Genomic DNA, 13,945 nt, shown 5'->3' on the forward strand with positions numbered 1-13,945 from the left:
ACTATGGTAGTAAACAATAACATCTAGCTAACAGAAGAGACAAGAAAAAATTAAAACTTGGATCATTAGTATCTTTGCAATTGCATACACTTCTGCAGTCAGATCATTGAAAAAATACAATTGTTCAACTGATTAATTTAAGAACATGTAATTCAATTCATTACCTTGAATACAAGTTCTCTAAGCCTGTCAGAGTATCTTTGATGCAATAACAGAGCATAAAGAATATCAGCATTCCCTGGTTCAAAAAGCAATAAAAAAAGCTGGTCTGGGGTTGGGCTGGAATGAAGTAGACTGAAGAGAACATCCAGGATTCCACAGAGCTACAAAATTAAGACAACTAAATTAATCCACGGTTCATTCAGACTTCATGCTCTGTTTGGGGAAAATTTTCTTGGCTTTTAAATTTTACCCTTGCTTGTTACAAAATAGACACTTTGTCTGCTCAATATTACTGCATTTAAGATTAGATTTTTAATATATTCTTTCTATATATAGAACACCTTATCAAACTGTAATTAGAGCTACAAAGCAAGCTGAAGTTCTGTTGATGTCTACAAAATAGAAACCACATCATTAAAACTTCTGATCAGTTAGAAGTCCAATTCATTTGGTTTTGTGAACGAAAAGAACTTTTCTAATGGCAGTATTGCACATCATGTGCTTTCTGCCCTCTTCAGGGGAAAAAAATAACCAGTAAAAACATGGCCGCCTGCACAACACTTTGCCAAGTTCTTCTATAACCTGCCTCAGCTACATCTAAACAGAACCATGCATCAAGTAACACTTTGCTTGTAGTCTTTTTCTTTTTTGTTCCCCCCTCTTTTAATCACACAAGACACAAGCTTTCTAAACACCAAGAAGCAAAACCAAAACATGTATGGTTTAAAGCATTAATTTATGCCATATTGGATACCTGCTCCTCTTCACTGGTGGCAGCTATGTATCCTACGATGCTCTGTATTTCTTCATGTGTTCCACCTTTGCTCAGGAAATATTTGATTAGTCCATAGAGGGATGTCCGTATTGTTCTCAGGTCATCAGGAGCCAAATCACTGTCTTTACAGCCACTCCTATACACCAACAGACAGGAAAACCAACCTGGAGGAAGTTCTTTGTGACTCATTAATATCAATTTGATTGTGCTAGTTTTGCAATTTTTCATCTACTGACATCGTGGCACAAGCTATCAATTTTTACTGAAATAAGGCAACTGAATAGTAATCAGCAATAGTAGATCAGACTTACCAAGTCTATAAAAGCCCTGAAATGTAGACTTGTACTGATCTGGATAGAGGTCAGGATTTCAGGTTCCCCCCTCCCACCCTTTAAAATAAAGAGCAAGGTCTCTAGCCAATGTTCCTTAATGACATAACTATATTCATAAGGAGATATAAATCACCAAGACTGAAAGCTAAAATTTTAAATTCCTAAAAAAGTCCTACTTCAAATTCTACAAGGATATAAAAGAACTTAAAATGATAAACACCCTCTCCCGTCATAATGGTAATGATCTATGACTTAATTCACATTGTTGATAACAAGTCCTTCAATTTTGTAATTTTAATGACTTTTCCAAGCATTTCTAGTATCATTGACATAAACTTTATATAATCCTATCATAAAAATTAAAGTCAAGGAAAAGCAGCAAGTCAAATGGAAAAAAAAAAAAATCAATGCAATTTTGAAAATTAAATCAAACACCAAAAGACAACCTGCAGTTTTATTTATTAATTTTCTCACTAGGATGATGGGGAAAAAAAACACAACGCAACAGCCACGTACAATAGATGAGGAGTTAGAAGAGGTAAAACTCGTACCCATAATAAATCCTGAGTGTGTCTAGAAGAAACTGCACACCATATTTTTTTCTGAAGAGTCTTCTGCTGTCTTTGATGATTGTAGAAAGATATTGTATATGCCCTACAATACAAAGTTTTCTATTAGAACCTAGATAAAGGTTTATGTCACGTGAAGAGTACTGTGTCTTTGCACAGTTGCTCAAGTCCACCAGCTCACCAATTCTGAAGGGGAAGTCCCCACTGTTCCAGATACTGAAGTCAAAAAGTAAGTGTTGATACATCTGTTGCAAAAGCTGCATGTTCTTTTCTACTGAGACTTGTTCTATCAACAACTGTACAGCCATCAGTACATTCACGTCCATTAAGTTGCTTGGCACCTTTCAAAATAACAACAAGTGTTAGCACTCAAAATATTGAATATCCTACTAAACTACATTTTTTTTTTTAAATCAAATTCTGAGATTCTTTTATCTTCTACAGCAATGTCTGCTTCCATTGAAGCAATACAAGAAACAGTCTAGTTTGAATGATCATACAACACAGTATCTATAACAAAAAAGCAGAACATGAAAAAAAGACAAAACATGGTATTTCACTTTGCAGATCAAGACCAACTCCTCACATCTTTGTTTTCAGAAACATGAGAAAAGAAAAGCATGTACTAAGGAGACCTTTAAAGACCTTTCGCATCCTGGCCAAACTAAGAATGTTTCAAAGTAATCAGGACTTCATCCAGAACATTCATTACTAAAGGATGTTTCTCAAATTTGCTCACCTTCTGTAACAAGGCTCCTAGTGTGGCAACTCCATGGGAGTGAATGAGATTTTCTTGATTCACATGGTGTCTCTGAATGAAGTGTTTTATCATCAAGATAAAAGTTGCAACTACGTTCTTCTCCAGGCGCGCTTCTGCAAAACAGAACAGCAGCAGCAAAAGCCTCATGGTTTATTGTTGGACCACTGCATAGAAGTAGAGGGGAAGAAGTAAAATCAAGTGTCTGTATTCCTCACTATTTCCTGAACTTCTCAACTCCTTTTCTGTTTGGTCCCTAGCTGTAGGCTGTCTTTAGATTTTTTCCTGTGCAGAGTCATAATCATTCCATGCCTCTCCAGAATAAAATTGACCCCAGTCCTGACTTCAGTTGCTTCATCCATCTGCCTGTAGGTTACAGACAAACTTCTCAGTTACAATCTTTTATATATGCTGCAGTTATTCTTCCTCTGTAGTTGCAAACTGACACTTTCTAGCCACGATACCCAAAAAATTGAGAGAGAAAGAAAAAGATACTTGTTTTTTTTTTCCACTTTACTCCACCATTCCATATTTGAAACAAAAAAAATGCTGTTTTCCCTTGCAAGGTCTGATTTCCCAGTGGTTTCCGTTAAGACCAAAGTTTATTCTCAATATTAGCATGCTTTTAAAAAATCTATTCTTAAAGCTTCCCTTCCTTTTTTTTCAAATTTTAATACTAAAATCTGACTGTGTGTGGAAGAGGTAGCAGTCTGAAAGTTTTCTTAAGAAAATAAAAGTCTGGGTAAAGGCTAAACAGTACTGTTCTGATGCTGCAAAGTCTTCATGTGGTTGACCCAGCACTCAAGTTGTAGAAAGCTCCTCCTATGTATATTAGCAGGCTTTGCATCAAACATAATTTCTTAAAATAATCATAAACTTTTCAGAATAGAAATTTAACAACTGCATACTTTGACACTAATGTAATAGTAAATAATGAAAAGAAAAATAATGCTATTAAATGTAGCTATATTTGAAATATGTTACTAAGTCAATTTTAGATAGTGCTGAACTCCTGGTATTCGGTATCTACATCAGATATCTAGGAACACCAAGAGAGCCTTTCAGCTTTACATAGGTAGTCCGGAAAAGCCAGCACATAATAAAACAGCTTTCTGTCACTCATAGGAAGACTTTTAAAATCAAGTTGAAAAATTATTTCAGTTCAACTGTACTTTCCTACCTGATGCCTTTGTGGATGACAATACCACCCAGTCTTCCTCTACAGGAGTAACTAGTTCTGGAGGTAGAGTTTCCCCTTCAGACTTCTCAGGCATCTGTCCACCAAGAAAACTGATCTGCTCCAGCAATGGAAACAGCACATTTACTCCACCAATACAGTTGATCATATCCTAAATCAAGAGAAAAAAGGAAGAACAACATCACCACAAATAAAATCCCCTAAACTACGTAACAGAAATTTACTCCAAATACAAGGAACCTTATGTACTCACAAATTAATCAGGATGTTTTACACACCACTTTGAAACTAGTTTAAAACACTGTGTTTAACAGAGCTGCCCAAATTTTAGACACAGCAATTACACACATGCCTTCCTCTCAGCTCTTGCTTTGAAAGTGCATTTTTACATTTCCCTTCTCCTCTCCTCACATAAACATGGGAAATTGAAGGATACAAATCTTAGAAGAATCTTCTGCTAAATATAGTTGAAAAACAGGAAAAACATACTTTTCTGATTTCTAAGTTACTCGCAGCAAGCAGTAAGAAAAGATTATACACAACTGTGCCTTAATCATATTCCTACAAGATTTCAACTTCAGGCAATTAAAAAAATAATAAAATCTTTTTTTTTTTTTAAGTAACTTTACACATACCTCAATTCTAAGCCCTTTTTAAAATTCAAGTCTCCTAAGCCCCCTTCCCCCCCCCCCCCCACCCCAAGCAGTGATAGCATGAGACTTCAAACAATGCTTCTTGTGGTAAGGTATAACATATTCAAATCACAAGATTTGTAGAAGTGATTCACAATGCCACTTAGAAAATCAGGCTCTCAGCAAACTAGCCAGAAACACCTATTCAATTGCCCAGCTTAGTGCAATGAAAACTGTTGTGTAGTAAAATTTTAACAGCCAAAAAAAACCCAACATTCTGTCAGCCAGTCTAATAATGTGGGATATCACTCTTCCTTCCCAGTCAGAAATGTTGGGGAAAAGTGGAGAAAATGATCCTTTTCTTCTCCATCGTTTTCTACTTTTCCAACTGTTACTCTGCTCTATGTGCCTTTATGATGCCCCCTTTCCAGGCCAGGTGGATTTAACAAAAGGTGATTTTTAGTGAACTTATTAAGGTGAATTTAACAAAATTAAGAAAGTTTTTTAAATCTGCAAAATTTCTCTCATGGATGAAGATTTCTATGTTTGTTGAGCAAAACAAGAGGCACCACAGACCTGCAGTTTTTGGAAACAGAAATCAACTTAAAGTTGAAAAACAGAATTTGTCTGAACCACATGATCACAGTAACTGTAGCTCCTTCTAGACTGTACCTATCTCCTCATGAGCTCCTGATCAGCTCTTCCGTTTTTTCCTCACTCTAGTCCTCCTCAAGGGGGTGCTAAACCCCATCATGTTTGTTAACGAACGATTCTCCTAAAACCTGTGCTCACAATACACTTTCCCATAAAGCTAGAGACATAAACACCCCTCACCCACCCCTCTTCCCACTACTCGCTGAAGAAAACAAATTGCAGTATTTTCAAACTATTCACATAATAGCAAAATTACCTAGCAAGTGTCTGAATTTTCTTAACATTAATCTCTACAATTCAGCATATGCACAGTGTAGCTCCAACAATATTTCTTTATTAATTAGTTTGCTAGTACAGTTGCTTGTTCACTGGTCTTAAAAAAAAAAAAGCAGCCCTTATTTATTTGTTTGTACATTTTTCTTCAAGACAAAAAAAAGATGTTGCATTCTACTGACAAGTTTTCTACACTAAGACTTTGGATTTTATTTTTCCTCAAGCTAAGAGCCCTTAATCAAAGATTCTGCCTATAAAACAGAATTGGATGTACACTATTTAAATTTAAAAGAAATAAATCCTTATTTATGTCACTGTTTCTGGATCAAACTCTGATGCTGCAAATATTATCTCCTCATGCACAGAGCTAAGCCTGACTTTGATTTTTTTATATTAATATGTGTTAGTGATCAGGAAGCAAATAAGCAGACAGGTACACAAGGATATTTATTAAGCTGGTGTGCATTTCATGGTTTCCTCCTCCTCTCCATGAACTACCAAGTAGAAGACCATTTGCTATTTTACACAGAAGACATCTAATAGACATAGAACTTGCCTAAATGGTATTCTGTTCGTGGAGCACAAAGAAAGTCTAAACCACTAGCACTAAATCTCGTTGGCAGTGTTGAGTTTTAATTCTATAGTACAAAGTCAGATCTGAACTGTCAGTGGCATGAGACTAAAAAAATAACTGATTAACCAGAAGGGCATAAGGATCCTATATGTTGGTTAAGAAAACAAAACAAGAACCAAGATATAGGACAGTTTTGCTATAATAGAATGTTTGAACAGGAGACTAGAAACAGGTTTAGCCAGAAAATGTTAAATTTTAAGCTCCAATATTAATAAAGCAGTAGCGCTGTGATTGTAACTGCTAGCAAAAGTTAAACAAAGATGATGTGCATAGCCTATAAGAATCAGATATCCCAATGTATCCAACAATAAGGAAAAAATATAGGACAATGAGTGTATAGCAGAGACAGAGTAAGGTATAACACTTTAGTGAATATTTGGTGTTTTCTTTGAAGTGAGGCTTTTGGACTGTGAGATCATCTAGCCCTGCCAACCCCAAACCAAAAGATAACTAGAATAAGTTATCTCTTCAAAAAATGCTAGATTCTTGTAATATTTTAACTCCACACCTTGTTTTCTGCTGAAGTTAGTCTGCAATTCAATAATTTTTTTTATATGACTAACACAACAGTCACAAGTTAACTTAACCCTACTAATCTTAATCTAATTCAGAGTTTAAGACTGCAAGAAAACCATGACAGAATCCCCTAGAGATGGTAAAATGTTTTCAATACACAACATCCATTGAACAGATTATGAAGAGTAGTCAGCTACCACAGAATATCTTAATGCACTATGACATTAAGAGCAGTAGTCCTTCTAAGTTCTGAATAAATGTAATGTAATACTACTCCAGCTACAGCATTAACCCGTTAATTCTCATTACAAAAACATGCTGTACCTGCTAAATGTCATTTGCATTATGATAATAACTTCTGGCATTCCAAAAGTTAGGTGAACGTATACAACCACTGTCATATATACATCAGGTTCTGCTTCTTCAGTATGCATTTACCTTGATGTCCCAGTTCACTACTTTGTTTCCAGTTAGCCTTCCATGTAAAAGATTTGCAGACAGGTCAAGACAAATTGGGTTTCTGCAGGCCTGTTAAACAAATGAAGAGGCTATAATATCATTTAGGAAACAAGTTACAGATCCTTGAACACATAAGATTTCTGAATGATGCATAATATGTTCCAGGAAGTTAGTGCCACTGTGTTGATATTAAAGTATTTAAACAATCTGAAACCTCTGGAACATCATATATGTTACCTTAGATTTGACATTCACAATAGTACAAGATAATTCTGTCCTTTTGCCAAACAAGAAGAAAACCTACTAGCTCTGCACAAGACTACAGTTTAAGAAAGCTCTCACTGCTCCTTATCTTCCCATAATAACCACAGCATAAAGATGGCACGCTCACCTGTTCTACGAAACAGCAATGGCAAAGCAAAAAAAAGACCATCTAGAACATATTCTGAAATTACTGTACACTGTGTAATCAAAGAGAAATTATGTCTTGTTTCATACCTTTGGTGTATAATGAAGCAGTACCTTGCTGGGGAGATCTGCTACTTCAGCCTCTTGAGACTTCCATGGAGTTAAACAATTTGGACCTATTAAAAAAATATTATATATAAAATTATATATTTGTAACATATATATTTAAGAGTCCACTGGATATTAATGCTGACCTTCTCAAATTTTATGCTACTACACTTTGTTGCAACAACAAACACCATACCTATTTGAGATATGCTTTGAAGTAGTCTCTATGACTTAAATCATTCATTCCATAGGGTCTGCTTAAAAAGAAATGCATTCTTGATAAAAAGCTGAACTATACAAAGCAGCATTTTTTTTATACATTCAAACAGCCCCAATGTTTCTGTCTTTACAAATACCTCTCATATTTGTCACCAATCTCTCTGTCATCGAGCCCAAATGTCCAGAAAATGAGTAATCTTCAAGATAGTTTTGTTTAGTAATACAAAATACTTCCTTTCAATGATGGAAGTATTTTTATGCTAATCTCTAACAACCTCAAGTCACTATGGAACTTAATACTCTAGTACTTTAAACTGTAAGACATAGCTTATCAGAATATTTTTTTAAATGACCCCTTAATTATTAATTGATTCTTGTGGAAAAATTCTCAAGCATAAATCACCTTTAAGCAGCCTACCAAAACAAGGGCAAGACTTTAAAGAGTCTCAACTGTAAACTCACATGTAGGCAAACAGCAGCAAAAATTAAGAACTTACAAGTGAAAACACTACCTAACATTTTGATTCTGGCAGGTCTGTACATATTATAAGTAGGTGAGCTTATGCAAACATAACTTTTTAAATAAAAATTCCACCTATCATTCCATTTTAAGCTTATTTATTATAAGGCCCTCTCACTTAGGTCACCTCTGCAATTCTTCTGCATTGTAACTTCTTCATTATGTGTCTGTGAACAGCAAAGCTCAGTGGGGTCTTGTCCATAACTCATCCCTTTTATTCCACTAAAACCAGTACAATCACCACTTACCTGCTAAATATAATGCTTTCACCTGAGGAGGTTGCAGTGCTTCATGAAAGATGATAACTGATCCAAGTTGGCCCTCCAAAGATGTCGGACATCCCCATTCACTGTCCTGAGTCCCTGCTGAGATCATCTTGGTGATGAGCTCTGGTTTTCCAAGCATCCCACCCCAGCTTCCTGTAGAGAGAATGCCCCCAAGTGATGTCCGATGGGGCATAATAGGGGAGGAAAAAGGTGGATCTGGTATCTGAGATGGAGGAGGAGTTGTTGTTCTTTGACCAGCTGAACCAATGCAGCAAGAAGTAAAAGACTGGAGAGTCACACATAGAAGAAAGAAAACAGAACACATACTGTAAATGTGACCTTCTTTTTTCACAGTTTACAAAGTAAACCTGGAGACTATCTCCAGCAAACCTGAACTACATAAGTTAAACCAAGAGCAACAAGTTCTAGCATGCCTGGAACAGAAGCAATCCAGCACAGCAGGACAAAAAAAAAAGAGCATACACTTTCCACAACAGTGGAGAGTGCCCTTTCTCCAATTAAGAGCAATTTGGTCACCTCAGCTGTTGTGTGACCTCTGGCAGGAGCAGAGCCAGGAAGGTTGGTGCTCCAGACAACCCTGGTAAACACTCCTCTTCTGGATTATATTCCAATATACTAGCCCAGCATATCTGCTACTGTACATTTCTCGTATCAGTTACTCCACTCAAATAGATGCTCTCATGGGAAGCTTACTTGCCCTACTTTTAGCTATGTTGATACTTATAGTGCTTATTCTACAGATGGGCCAAAATCCAGAGTTTTATCTCGCAATGGAAATTACAGTTACTCTCATTTTTTAACTGTTACACTGGTTTTACTACAACTGTGTCCAATTTAAGTGTTTGCTCAACATATTTAACAAATATCAAATTAGGACTTAGAAAAGAGGGAAGAATGTTCAGTACTGTAGCCCAGTTTAAAATGGATTTGTTCCACAAAAAGAATGGGCAACACTTACAAAGAAAACTAAACATGACATATACTCATTTTGATGGCTCATGTGGTTTTTTAGGCTAAACGTGTACACACTCGAAATGGTTAGATTAATTGCTTGTAAACTGCTTATCCAGCTAATAAAGCAGGTATAAGATTAGCATACTAAGGGTATATACAGAAAATACAAGTTTAAAAGTTACTGTTGAAAGCAACAGGGAATACTCCTCATTGACTACTGTCACACCAATCCTACTGGCAGAGCTGTGATTTATTATGATTTACTCAGAAATTATGTCAGTATGCTCAAGTAATTATTTTGAAGAAAACACTACAATCTAATCAAGGTGGGGGGGGGTGTTGTTGTTTTTTTTTTAAACTGCAATGACTAAACAAGCATTAATTAATGGTTAGTTATACTCCAAATTGATACTCTGGACACTGTCCAAAGTTGAACAGAAGCTTATTAGCAATAGGCTAAGCTCTCTTAAACTCTCACACAATTTCCAAATTAAAAAAGCCAATTGTATTCTCATTGTTCTATGAAAGCTCATCACAACAGGGGTATGACTCAGAAAGTAAACTTACTTCATTCATGGCAGGGAATCGAAGTGGGGCAGAGACCTTCTGCTGTCCATTAACGTAGATGTACACAAGGCTCTGACCAAAGGGCCTCTTTCCAGGCATGTGAACAATAGTTACGTTGTGCTGATTAAGCAATATAACATAATTAAGTCATTATTAAAAAGCAGTGAAATGACTGTATGGAAATACTTTACTTCATCTCAACTAATCTGGTGAAGAAACCACTTAAGAAAATAAATCCAAAGCATCAATAAGAAGATAAGACCACCTATCAGCTGCTTCCATTTTAAGTAGTTCACATGTAAACAGGTTTTTGAAGGGAAAGAGATACAGCTCTCATGATAATGCACATCACTCTTTAAGTATGGGAATAGAAAAGAGCAAGGCAGAAACACAGGAGCACATTTTATTCACTCACATAGCACCACAGCCACTTACTCTTGTTATAATTTAATATAAAAAAATCTGCACGTTAAAAAAAAAAAAAAAAACTAAGCACAATGCTGTAACCAGCCTATCAATTACAAATGCCTAATAACATAGGCATAATTTAGCTCAATCAACCACTAATCTACATGGAAATTGCTTGCATTAACTGAGATAAGATCTGTTCTTATGCAATTAATTATTTAAATATGATAAAATAGACCATTTGTAAAACAACCAAAAAAAAAAAAAAACCAAACCAAAAAACTTTTACTTCTGAGCTAACAGTACTATACTAAACAAAGTGTTTTTCAGTATCAGATCTTACCCAGAGAGAGTCAAAAAAACAATGGTCAGGCAGCATGACTGTTGCATATTCCCTCTTCGTGCAAACTGCAACCACCAATACCCCAGAGTATGTAATAAATGCTTCAAAACCCATACCACTTCCTGTAAAAAAGCTACAGAAAAAGACAACAAAACACGCAATCAAGGACTTACTTCATGAGAACCACTGGAAATCACCTAACAGTACATTCATTAAGGAGAGAACCAACTGAAGCCGTCTGTCGCTGGTCCATTATTTACTACTTGACTGACTGTTACTCTTGTTCCAAAAAACCCAAGATGAACTGCCTCAAGGAAGGGACCCCAAGGCACAGGACATGCAGGCCAAAGGTGATCCACAAAGCTCTCAAAGCAGCTTGTAGCCAACCATCTTTTAGATGAAAACATAACCTCGGTCTCAACAAGTAAAGCTTCAGTTTGATCCACACAGCTTAAGCTGGTTCTATTACAAAGTCCTGCCCGGTGCAGTCTCTGGAAGCTACAATATTGTAATAAAGAAGAGACTGGCCTGCAACCTGTGCTGTTTTCTATCAATTAAATTGTGTCTGTCAGCCCCTGGTAAAGCTGTCAATATTGCATGCAGATTCGTGACATTACTGTTACAGTTAGTAGTTAAGTTTTCTCCATTTCCCTTGTTTCACATCATAGCGTTGCATACAGAGATTTTATTTATTTTAAAGACCAAAACAGCACATGGAATGACTCGTCTAGAAAATGCAGAAAGTTCAATCTTTAATTTTATACACAAATCTGCATTAGAACTGTTTGATGAGACAATAAAGGTCATCCATGATTTCTTTTATCGATGATGATCTATCAGCAAGAACCTTATCTTAGTGCAAAATGTAAATGTAGTAATTCTTAGATATCTTATTTCACTCATATAATGAAGAAAATCAGCTGTAAGCAGCTAGCTATAAATAAGCCCTGCAAGCACAGGTTTGTCTTGAGAAACCTTTCTTTTTTTAAGCACTTCAGTACAAAAAATTTTATATAAAATTGTGACCTGCTACCAAAACCTGCTACACACCCTTAGGCACCATTATTCCAAGTGGATGCATTAACTACTGTACTATCAAATATGTGCATCTATCAATATAGAACACAAATACACACAAAGAGCATGAATATTATAGACAACCTCAATTGTAAGACAGCTTACATCTATTGAACACTGTTAAACATAGCAGCTAGATCAAATTTTAATGATTTTAATTCAGCTGTGTGCTTAACATTTCAAGCTGAAACTGAAATTTTAAACGTTTCCTCTTTTTTGTATTAATTTCAATACACTACTGTTTCAACTTCCCAGAACCAGAATAAGGTCTTCAGAATTGTACATAAAATGATAGAAAACCAGTCAGTTATTGGTATAATATCATCACACTGAAAACGAATGGCAGCTTTTTTACTTGTAGTGCAATTCCACCCCAGTTTTCTAGAACTACAGTCTACTTAAGATCTTTAGTGGGACACACTGACAAACTCTGGGAACAGCATTGTGGCAGTTCATCAGGTGGCACTCTTCATCAGGGCTGTGCTATACAAATACACAGGGTAGCTACAGAAATCCAGGGGGTCTCCACCTGCCACCATTGTTATTAATAAACAGAAGTAACACTCTAAGACACAGGGGTTTGGAAAATACTAATTCTGTTATGACTAGAATTGCATTCTTCAACATTTTCCCTGAAACTGCAGTGCAGTAAAATGGACTGAAGGGAGTGAGAGATGCTTTAACTACTATTCCCCCATTCTGCATTTTGTTTGCTGCTGAACGTTAGTACCCAGAAAGTTAAGTTATACCAAGAACCATCCATGTCAATGTCTAGTATTTAAGCAAATGAAGGTGTCCTTTTCATTGTGCTCTCATATAGAAAACAGATTTCATTACCTTTACAGAAAACAGTGGGAAGCCTGATCAGTTTGGGGGTGGGGTTTTGGGGGGGCTGGTTGGTTTTTTTTAATGTTGCTTTGTTTGTTTAAGCTATGAACCTTAACACAATTTGGAGTTATGGATATTGAAACTGTAGACAGGAAAGCATTATAACTGAGAAACTACATGCTTATTTCTGTAACACAGCCTGGCTCTGGTGACAGATGAAATTGCTCCCTTTCACAAACTAAGCACTAAATATTGCATTCTATGAAGATAAGCAGAGTACCATATGTCATAGGGTACCATATGCCGCAGGGAATAGATGACCTAGATTTGTGCTGTTGAAGTAGTTATAGTAACTGTACCTATAGAGTTGCTTCCTCTTGCCACTTTTGCTACTCATGCTAGGGTCCACCCGGTCCTGGTCAAGGCAGAGCCAAGCGTTGAAGGAAAATGCAGAACCTGGCCACTTATGAATTGATGGAACAGCAATTCCGGCCATGCTGTGGTACAAGTTGAAATATTGCAAGGCACTAGCCATGCCCTGCTTCCGGGCCATTGCTAGAATGGCTCGCATCACTGGAACAACATAAGGGTGAGCTCGTTTTGGTTCATCAGTCCTCAGGAGCCGTATTAGTTGAAGCAGTTCTTCTGAGCCCATTGACTGGCTCCCCAAAGAGCCCAGAAGGGCAATCAGGTTCTCTGCACAAGTACAATGGAGCGCGGAATGGGAATTTAGTGTCTCAATGATACGGATAACCATGTTCGCATTGACACAAGTGGCACGACTCTGTCTGTTAATGCAACAGATTCGCCTCAACCAATTTGAGATGAAAATCTGCAGGTCATGTGATTCTAGTTCTGGAAGCCACTGGATAAGCAGCAATAAGGGCTGGACATTACTAATGCCTAGTATCCCAACAGCCATGTGGTCACCTTCAACAGCCTGAAAAACAGCAGAGAACTCAGACGTGAAATACAATAAAATACGGCTAGAAGTACTGTTGAAAAGATGTAAGCATTCTAGCATTCAAAGCAAGCACATCTCACCATATTCATAAGTTCTTCCAGCAATTCCCGTGAGGGTTGACCCAGCGATTTTAGTACCTCATATATGTGTGCATAACCAATCCTCTCCTTGAAGACCTCCTGAGGATAAAAATCCCAGTCTCACTAACAAATAAAATGGACAAAAATAGCTCATCTACTGCAGCAGGTTCTATTTTAACACAATATTAGACACAAAATAATTAGAATGCAAGAATAATGTT

General features: G+C 36.6%; 1 protein-coding gene across 11 annotated transcripts in view; it reads right to left on the minus strand.

Annotated features, from left to right (window-relative positions):
* NBEAL1 (neurobeachin like 1) overlaps positions 1-13,945 on the minus strand; it is a 92,116-nt gene that overhangs the window by 37,207 nt on the left and 40,964 nt on the right. For all 11 annotated transcript variants that reach the window (XR_003923750.2, XM_041124577.1, XM_041124576.1 and 8 more), the window contains 13 exons: positions 13,725-13,823; positions 13,040-13,620; positions 10,776-10,908; positions 10,025-10,144; positions 8,465-8,768; positions 7,460-7,545; positions 6,941-7,030; positions 3,776-3,944; positions 2,578-2,711; positions 2,020-2,179; positions 1,821-1,923; positions 917-1,073; positions 165-323 (listed from right to left, as the gene is read on the minus strand). Coding sequence is in view for 10 of the 11 variants with exons in the window: in XM_041124577.1 (XP_040980511.1) it covers positions 165-323; positions 917-1,073; positions 1,821-1,923; positions 2,020-2,179; positions 2,578-2,711; positions 3,776-3,944; positions 6,941-7,030; positions 7,460-7,545; positions 8,465-8,768; positions 10,025-10,144; positions 10,776-10,908; positions 13,040-13,620; positions 13,725-13,823 (2,295 nt within the window). In the remaining variant the exon portion in view is untranslated. The remainder of the gene's footprint in view (positions 1-164; positions 324-916; positions 1,074-1,820; positions 1,924-2,019; positions 2,180-2,577; positions 2,712-3,775; positions 3,945-6,940; positions 7,031-7,459; positions 7,546-8,464; positions 8,769-10,024; positions 10,145-10,775; positions 10,909-13,039; positions 13,621-13,724; positions 13,824-13,945) is intronic.

This window comes from Aquila chrysaetos, chromosome 6, assembly GCF_900496995.4.
Source record: "Aquila chrysaetos chrysaetos chromosome 6, bAquChr1.4, whole genome shotgun sequence".
In the NCBI taxonomy this organism is placed as follows: domain Eukaryota; kingdom Metazoa; phylum Chordata; class Aves; order Accipitriformes; family Accipitridae; genus Aquila; species Aquila chrysaetos.